Below are 10115 nucleotides of genomic sequence, written 5' to 3'. Positions count from 1 at the left end.
TGTAGTTTGTTATGTTTTCTTTTTAAAGTACTTTTTTTTTTTTTAAATGCTGTGCAATTGTTGTCAAATTGGCTTGTATTGTGTTTATTTGTATGTGTTTTCTTAGTGAGCAGTGTGTGAAGCTTCCAGGGCTAACAAGGCCCCAATGAACATTTAAGGCAGGGGGGTCAAACTCAATTTCATCACGGGCCACATCAGCATTATGGTTGCACTCAAAGGGCCGGTTGTAACTTTAAGACTATATGAAAATACATATATAAATATATCATATATATAAAATAATGTATTATATTACATTATTGCCTCTGCATTGGATTATTATCGGATAGGGTAATAATAACTTCATAAATAACTACGACTGAAAGCAGAAGTCTAGGGCAAATAATTGCAAGTCTCTTCAGTGAGAATGTCACAAAATGATTTAAAAAGAAAAGCAATCAGAAAAAAAGTCAAATTCTGAGCTCCTCTGTAAATCCGTATAATAAACATATATATATTCTTTGCAAGCTCTTGTGGGGCCACATAAAATGAAGTCGCGGGCCGGATTTGGCCCCCGGGCCTTGAGTTTGACACCCGTGATTTAAGGCATAGAACCACCTCTTTTCTTCTGAATTGTACTGTATTAATATCTCAATTTAGGTTGTTCTGTTTGTGCAGGTCATTGAGCGGGGTCATTTCCATGCATGGTGTCCTGTCATGTAAGCTTGTGGCATTGCAGCTTTGATGGGTGAGTAGGCTTTCAGCTGCCTGAACATTTACAGCAAACATGTTGTTTGCAAGTTCACAATTCACAATTGTTCTCTACAGTCTCATCCCCTTTTTACGTTTTTGTGTGATTATTTATCAGGAAAAGGCCTATGTGGTTGTTCTCTTTATCGCAGCATCAATTTGTGATGAGAGCATAGACTGTATATATAAAGGATGAGAGTCACAAAACTATGACAATTCAAATACAGTATAGTCCAATCCTGTTTTTGCATTAAAAACAGCGTAGGCTACAATGCCACACAATGCACCTGAGGTGGAGCATGCGTGGAAGTTGTGTGTGAAGTCTGAGAGCGTGTAGCTCCCGTACCAAACTTTTTGAGAAATCAGGTTATGATCAGATGAGCAAGTTGATCACTCAAAGTTTATAGCGAAATACGATGTGGGGAATGTAATGCCACCGAAGAAACCAAACAAAAAGGCTAAAGTGCCATTGAATGAGAGCAGCGGTCTTTCGGGAGTGATTGACACACAAGCAGCAGAGGAGAACGCCATGGAGAGCGGGGCCTCGCAGGTGAACCACTCGGAGCTGGCGGTACTAATACGCTCCATAATAAGAGAGGAGATAGGGGCTGCTTTCGAGAAATTCCAGCCGCAGCTTGATGCTTTAAAGGGAGAACTTGACTCATGTTGTCAGAAGCTCGGTGATATGGAGGAGGGGATAACCGACATGGATTGTAGGGTTGCTATACTCGAAACCGCAAATGGCAATCTAATGAAGGAAAGCAAAGAGTTCAAAGACAAAATAGAGAGGATGGAGATTCAAAGCAGAAAGTTTAATCTACGTGTGATTGGACTGAAAACGGACATTGAGAAGAGCGATCCCATTGCCTTTGTGACAAACTTTTTAAAGGAGGTGTTCGGAAGTGAGCTCTCATGTGAACCGGCAGTCGAGATTGCATACAGGATTGGGCAGGGGACTGATTTGAGACCCAGACCTATGATTGTCACTATGCAGAGATATCAAGCTAAGGAAGCTATCTTGAAGCTGGCAAGAAGCAAGGGAGAGATTCTTTTCCGTGACATGCGAGTGAAGATATTTCCTGATATTACTCCGGATGTTGCCAGGAAGAGAGCCCTATTCAATGACGTCAGGATGAAGCTGCGCAAGGCTGAGGTGAGGCATGGGCTATTGTTCCCCGCAACGCTCATCGTAACCTTCAATGGACAAACCAAACTTTATCGGGACTGTAGTGAAGCTGAGCATTTCTATAAAACAGTGATAAGCCCGGTTTCAGTTCAAACCAGAAATGAAGGTGGGAAATGACTGATTGACATCACCAGATAGATGGTATGATTATACATATAGGAGAAGAAATTAATTGTATTATGAAAATGGAAATTGTTGCAGTTTTGGTGATCTCCACAATTGTTTTATTTTCTTGTGGGCCAATATTCACTGGTCTATGAGTTATCTACTCATTTATTTGAAGTTATTTACTTCATCATCTGCGAGTATGAATTTATGTTTATTAGATTTTGAATAGAGACAAATTTCAACTTGTCTCTATTGTTGTTTATTCTTCCTAAAATGTAATTGTGATGTATTGATTAGATCTAGTGTTGCGAGACATTACCATGAATATATTTCATACTATTATTTAAAATGTTCGGGAGCTACCGTGAAGCTCGTCTAATTGAGCGAGTGAGTATGCACATTTATAGCAATCTATGTGCAGATAAATGTTGGGTTATGTATGTGATGGTGTGTGTGGTTGAAATTGTGTTACATGTATGTTTTAGTTCAGCTCTCATTTTGATAGGAAGTGAAAAAGAGATAACATTTAAATTGCCATCTTAATGTTGAATAAGTTACCAAGTAAAGGGTTTAAATTGGCTCACATACTGGTTGCAAATTAATTTACCTCACTTGAAACCTTTGTTGGTAGGATGTTGTTACAGACCTCCAAATGCAAACTTAATTTATTTAGACAAATTATGTGAAATGTTAGACAAAGTTTGTGATCTTGACAGAGAGATTTATTTTATCGGAGATTTAAATATTGACTGGAATATGTTGCACTGTGCCCTTAAAAACAAGCTGCAGACAATAATTAATACATGTAACTTGGTACAAATGGTGACTAAACCTACTAGGATATGCATCAAGAAAGATGGGTCAAAAAGTGCAACTTGTATTGATCATATATTTACTAATTTTAGCCATGTATGTTCTCAGGCAATATCAATTCCAGTAGGGTGTTCTGATCATAATTTAATAATTATCGTGAGAAAGACAAAGGTGCCAAAAGCTGGACCAAAAGTCATTGTGAGGAGATCAATGAAATATTTTAGTGAAGAGTCATTTATCCAGGATGTTCAAATGATATGTTGGAAACATGTTTTTGAGAAAGTCGATCCAGATGATGCTCTTGATGTCTTCAATTTGTTATTCATGCAGGTGATTGATAAACATGCTCCACTTAGAAAACAGACTGTAAGGAACTTTAGAGCACCCTGGTTAGATGAGGAATTAAGGGATCTAATGAAACAAAGAGATGATGCAAAAAATGTAGCTCTCTCATCAAGTTATGAGTCAGACGGGCACATTTATAGAAGGTTAAGGAATTATGTTACAGCATTAAATAAAAAGAAAAAACAGTTGTATTATGGAAATAAAATTAAAGAGATAAAGGATGACAAGAAAAAACTGTGGAGCTTAGTGAATGGCATGATGGGCCGTAAGCCGAAATCCACCTCAACATATCTTGAGGTGGATGGGACATTTTTGACGAAACCAGTACAAATTGCTAATCATCTGAATGATTATTTTCTTGATAAAGTAAAACATTTGAGGATAAATATGAATCAAACTATAAATAGTAACTCCACATTTCTAATACAGGATTTAATTATGAAAAATAAGAAGTGTACATTTAAAATAGAAAAAGTGACAATTACAGATGTTGAATGTCTACTAGGTAAATGTAATGATAAACCACCAGGAGTGGATAATTTAGTTGGTACATTTCTTAGATATGTTGCTAATTTTGTTGCAGAGCCCATCTGTCATATTATAAATTTGAGTATTGATAAATGTATTTGCCCACAGGCATGGAAAATAGCAAAAATTATTCCACTTGCAAAAAATCCAGCTGGACCATTTTCTGGTACAAATAGCCGTCCAATAAGTTTATTACCAGCATTAGCAAAGATAATGGAGAGAATAATTTTCAATCAAATACAAAAATACTTTGAAGGTAACAAACTTAATACTGTGTATCAACATGCTTATAGACCTGGCCATTCCACATGCACCGCTTTAACACAAATGACAGATGACTGGAAGGGCGAACTAGATAATAGGAAGTTAGTGGGTGCAGTACTACTCGATTTTAGTTCTGCTTTTGATGTCATTGACCATTCTTTGTTGTTACACAAGCTGGAACAATATGGTTTTCATTTGGAAACGCTGAAGTGGTTAGAAAGTTACCTGACAAATCGAAGTCAAACTGTTTTTTTTAATGGAAGTCTCTCAAAGATGAAAAAAGTCACCTGTGGAGTACCTCAGGGTAGTTGTTTGGGACCACTTTTATTTTCTATTTTTACAAATGACCTACCATTAGTGTTAGAAAAAGCTAAAATTGTAATGTATGCAGATGACTCAACAATATATTATGCAGCATCAACTACAAGAGAGTTGACAAATGTTATGAATAAAGATCTACTACTGATATCAGAGTGGGTCATAAATAATAAGTTGGTACTTAATGCGGGAAAAACAAAATCGTTATTAATAGGATCAAATCATCAGTTAAAAGGTGAACCAAAATTGCAACTACATTTAAACCATATTGAAATTGAACAGGTCAAGGAGACAAAATTGCTAGGTATAACCCTGGATCATAAATTATCTTGGTCTAAACAAATTGATAATGTTGTATGTAAAATGGGAAGGGGTGTGTCACTTGTAAAAAGAATTGTAAAATATTTGCCTATGGATGTCAGTAGACAAGTTTTGGATGCTTTGGTTCTGTCGCAGCTTGATTATTGTTTGGTTATATGGTCTAGTGCTGCTGAAAAAGATTTAAACAAACTACAAGTAGCACAAAATAAGGCAGCACGATGTGCACTGCAGTGCTCCTACAGAACCAGAGTCACTGAAATGCTGGAGACACTGAAATGGTTAACTGTCAGACAGAGGTCAACTTATATTTTATTGAATTTTGTCAGAAATATTACAGTGACTCACTCACCAGATATATTATCACAAAGATTTATAGCGCAATATGCACAACATAACTATCAAACACGACATACAATAGAAGGAAGGTTTGTATTACCTAAATCTAAATCAAATATGGGACAGAAAACAGTCATGTACAGAGCCATGATCAGCTGGAACTCTTTACCGGTTCACATCATTCAGGAAAATTCTCAAGTACATTTCAAATGGTTGCTAAAAAATTATTTAAGTATTACAAAGTAAATTTGAACTGTGCCTGTGGCTATGTATGCATATATTATTATGTACACTTATTTGTATTTACTTTTGTTTGGCCTTAGGATGGCGATAATTGAATGACCATTTTAGTTTCACTTCATTTCACTGTAAATAGCATGAAATTATGAGCTGTTTTGTTTTGTTTTAATTTTGTTGTATGTTTATGTATGTTTTGAGTGTGTGAGGACCCCAGGAAGAATAGCCAATGCTCATGCTAGTGCTAATGGGGATCCTAATAAAGACATAAAAGACATAAAATACTCAGTGGAAAAGATGATGTTGTTTTAAAGATTTATTCATAATAAACTATGAAAGCTATGAACACATTATTTGTTGCAAGGATAGCCAAAATTGTTATGTGGTTCCACAAAATGACACATGCAGTACCAGCACCTTCTGGTTTACATACAAACAATTTAAAAACAAACAAACAGCCCAAAAATGTAGCTTGCTTTCCTTTTTAGATTTTATTTATTATTATTATATATTTATTTTCATTCACATAAAAGCATGTAAAAGACTTTACATAGACACTATTGTCTATTTATGCAAATAGGCAGACAGGTGAGACTTTCCAAAAACGGAAGTGACAGTTAACAGTTGAGGTCTCTTCCTTTTATTTATATCTATAACCACACACCTCACAGAAAGTAAAGAAGTTTGTTGGGCAACTCTATCATTAACTTTTCTTAACGTGAGTGGTTCGAACTGCAGCAGTATAGTTTTCAAAAACGACAACATTTAAAACAAGACCTTTAAGAACATATTCCAGAGTGCATCTGTTGAAGCGTTTTACCAGGATGTGAAAAATGTGCCCTTTAGTTTAGTTTTGTGTCTCTTTCTGTCTTCAAGTTTGTTTGTCATAATAACAGAATATGTGTACACTTATTCTTACACCAACTTTCACGCAGATAAATACTTTAAATACACTTTTTGAAATGTCTCAAACACACATGGCTGAAAGAAAATTGGAATATTTTCCCCTGAAATTCTGAATGTGCTTGCAGTAGTTAGACACTTTTTGTTCAACAGTGTTACTGTGAACTTTGTATTATAATGCTCCCAAAGCAAAAGGATGGCTTGTAGGGCTTAAAGCGCCAGTTGCTGACTGGTCTAAGCAGCAGCCAGAATAGCCTGCAGTTTAAGACAGCAGCACCCTGGATTGCAGGATTGCCTCTTGTCTTTAACAGGCACAGGTTGAGCCAGCGGAAACAGACAGCCAGAGAAGCGCTAGAACAGGCTTCTACTGTATGTGGGCTGATCTGAGCCGGCTACACCGATGATAGCAGCTACTCTAGTTTTTTACAGCAGTGGCTTAAACCACACATGCTCCTTAAAGTCTTGGCATGTTCTAACTCTAAACAGGACAGTGGCTTCAGCTTTTGTTTTAAGCTCATCTTCTAAGATGTTCTATCATCATCTCTGCACAGTCCAGACTTCGAGGTCTTGTACGATAAAGTCTTCCTTGGTGGAGAGAGACTCGTTATTGAAGGTGGGACAGGAGAAGCTTGAGCCGTGGTACAAATCAGAATCCAGCCACAGGCCAAATCCACCCCTACAGAAGAGGAAATAATACAACTTTAATTTCAAAACCTTTTAAAGCAGATCATGTTGTATGCTCTTAGATGCTGCAGTCTCAGATATCCGATAGGTAGCACTTAAAGTTACTATTATATATATATATTACGGTCAATAACCACATTACTTACCCTCCTCCGCCAATCTGCAGAGATTCCAAGTTGCCGCCCACAAAGTAGGAATTCTCACCGCTCCATTTGTATGCCTGAACAAAATGAAAATATATTACACTTACATTCAATCTTGGTAAAATGTTTCAAAAGTAAAATGTAATTCTTGCTCCTCAAAAATGTTTTTTTCTGACACATAATATTTCCTGAGAAATTGTTAAGCACCTATTATAGAGAATTGCCTTAAATGGTTGCAAACTAGGGCTGCACGATTTTGGGAAAAAATCTAATTGCGATTTTTCTGACAAATATTGCGATTCGAATTGCGATATTTGTTTTTAAGCGACCCAATGTAAGTTTATTGTAAAATGTGGCCATAACTCCGGCTAGGAAGGTCGTATCAACGTACTCCCGTCTCTAGCACCCCCGCAGCCCGAGCTACGAGTGAAAGAACTAAACTTACATGAAACTTCCTTTGGGTTGCTTTAAAGTCAAGCTTCAGTTTAAGATTCACCCTGTAATAGAAACATGTGATGGAGCATTACTAACCTGACTCAGATGCTTTGTTTCACCGAACCATCTAGGAAAGCTCCATTGGAAGCCATTTGGAAAGGGCAGGCACTTTCAAAAACACTTGGCAGGTGATTGGATCAATCTGTCTATCACCTTCTATCATGGGTCACTTCTGATTGATTAACAATGGATGGTACATGTGGAGCACAGCATTTCTGATTGGTGTGGATGACTGACAACAAGAAAAAAAAAATCGCAGGCTTTGTGATTTAATAATCGCATCATTTAAAATCGAGATTTTGATTTAAAATCGAGATTTTGATTTAAAATCGATTAATCGTTCAGCCCTATTGCAAACTTTACTGGTAATAATAATACACCAATAATCAGGCTTGCTGATGGATACGATTCTTTAACCACACTAAGTGGAAGTCCACTCTTACCTGGAAGTCAGGATTGAAGCTGAACAGGAAGGTTTCTCCCGTGCCGTAGCAGTATTTACTGACTTTAAATGGATCGGAAGAAAAAGCCCCAAACACCTGCAAGGACCAAGACATCGGGTCATTAAGGAGTACTCACATATTTAATAATCAGGTTGACTACATTTATTTGAAGAACAGCCTTGTCGAGTAAAGATTAAGGTGCAAACCTTTTTGTGTGTGTCTTTGATGACCAGCAGCACAGGGCTTTCCAGACCCGCCATATTCCTGTACAGAGTCTTTAGACTGCTCCCGTGGATGGCCGTGCTGTAGACCAGCTGCCAGGGATGGACCTGGGTCCTCACTGGCATGTGAGCAGTAAGCTGTAGGAAAAATTAGATGTTAATTAAATGTTCTCATATGTAATTGGCAGGAATCGTTGTTAAATTGTGTACTTAGATCATTTCTAAATGAGGCCGGATATAACGTACTTTCTCCAGGTGGTGGTCTTCAAACAGCTGGCTGTCGTCGCTCAGAACAGGAAGAGCATCTTCAACTTCCTCCTGGTAATCCGGCCCCTCCGAGTACCCTGAGCTGCAAAGACTCAGGCGCCGCTTGGGGTCCTTTACTGTGATAATCTGGAGGAGGACACAAAATGAAACTAAACGAAAGCTTCCTTCACACCACATACAGAAACTTGTGGTTGAGTGATTCATTTATGGCGCATTTCCACTGCAGGGCCTCGCATGGCTTAGTACGGTATAGTTAGGCCTTGGTAGGCCAGGCTCACTTTATGCTGCGTTTTCATTACAGTTTAGTAGCTGGGGCAGTAACTATAGTAACGCAGTGTAGGTGGAGCCGTGACGTCATCTTCAGTGCGAACCACAGAAAAACAACATCAGCCGTTAGCTGTTAGCACTCAGAGCTCACAGCTCCTCATATCTGTTCAGAAACTAGACAAAAGTTAAACAAGTACAAACCACAGACTGTCTGTGTCATGGCGAATACAGTCGCTGGTTTATTTATGTCTGTATAGGCCGTTGTTGTGAGTGTAGACGGTCGGATTATATACTGCGTTAGCTTAGCCGATCTCCATTCAGAAAACACGCATTTTAAAGGGTTTTTCGCCTGCCGTCTGTCTGCAGACTTGTCAAAGCATTAATTCATGGTTTTTACTAACCGGTATCAGTATGTTGTTACTTCGGCATCATTTTGAAACGTGTATTACAATTAAATCACGGTAAAATGTGTTCATTGTGTTGTAGTTGTAGCCCCCTTGCCAGCGATTCTCTCAAGTTTAGCATACTCAGCCCGACTCAGCCCGGTTGTTGGCCCGGAAAGAACTTGGATTTCGCTGCAGTGGAAATGCACCATTACAGACTTGAAAAGCTGAAGGGTCAACATGTTATTGCGCCGGTAGTGGCGCCTTAACAAACTTCATCACAAAATCATTCATAACTGGATAGCTGGATCACAACTTGTGTAAGGATGTATGGAAAAATATCTATTTACAGACATTGGCGCTAACCGTGATATATAAAACATAATAATACCATTCACAAAATACATGCAGTATCAATTATGCAATAATATCAGTAACTACAAAAATGTATTTTCCACCCAAAGTAAAGAAACATTTTACATCATAAATGCAGTAGGCCTACATCTAACAAGATTACATACCTCAACATACGGCTCCACATAGTCACTGGCAAAATAAAGCACCTTGATATTATCTGGCAGCAGCTTCATAGTTTTTGCTTTCAAGCTCTGTGCTCTGCAAATCCACATGTCTGCTCTCAAAAATCTGCCAGTGTTCATCACTTATGTTTCCTTCGGTCTACTTCCAACCTTTGTGTCAGAAACCCTATTGGTTTGACACTGTGGTGGTGGGGCCTCTCATTGGTTGTCTCTTACATTTAACAGTTTCCTTTCTTTGGAACTGGAAAGTTAAGCGGGGTTCTGGGATTGTAGGAGGGTACTAGAGATAGGATGTCCATATATAGAGAGAGTGGGTTTGCCCACAACCTCTGGGATAACAGCCAAGCACTGGCCTCACTTACTGTAAGTCAGAGATACTACACGGGAATGTTATAAACTTGTGGAGTTTATTGTCTGCCGTCAGAGAGCCACAGAGGGATTTTGTGACATATTAACAGCATGTGTGCATTTTTGCAAATCTTACCTCCCAGTTGTTAGCAGTGGGGTTGACAGGGTCACTGAGGAGCTTGTTGATCACATTCTCATTCTCCACTACAAGAAAGCCTTTCTGGTGTTTCTCTCTGA

At 38.2% G+C, this 10115-nt stretch overlaps 1 protein-coding gene across 1 annotated transcript; it reads right to left on the bottom strand.

The window, feature by feature from the left end:
- Positions 1-5485: 5485 nt before the first annotated feature.
- ncoa7a (nuclear receptor coactivator 7a) lies at positions 5486-9705 on the bottom strand. Its single transcript, XM_034103155.2, has 6 exons — positions 9513-9705; positions 8321-8467; positions 8060-8212; positions 7854-7949; positions 6919-6992; positions 5486-6764 (listed from the first exon to the last, which is right to left on the bottom strand). The coding sequence occupies exons 1-6, from the start codon at positions 9648-9650 to the stop codon at positions 6626-6628; spliced, it is 747 nt and encodes a 248-aa protein (XP_033959046.1). The 5' UTR covers positions 9651-9705; the 3' UTR covers positions 5486-6625.
- Between the last annotated feature and the right edge of the window lie 410 nt (positions 9706-10115).

Source organism: Pseudochaenichthys georgianus, chromosome 16 (genome assembly GCF_902827115.2).
Source record: "Pseudochaenichthys georgianus chromosome 16, fPseGeo1.2, whole genome shotgun sequence".
In the NCBI taxonomy this organism is placed as follows: Eukaryota; Metazoa; Chordata; class Actinopteri; order Perciformes; family Channichthyidae; genus Pseudochaenichthys; species Pseudochaenichthys georgianus.
Note: the sequence above shows the minus strand (reverse complement) of the source record. Positions and strands in the feature narration are given on the sequence as shown.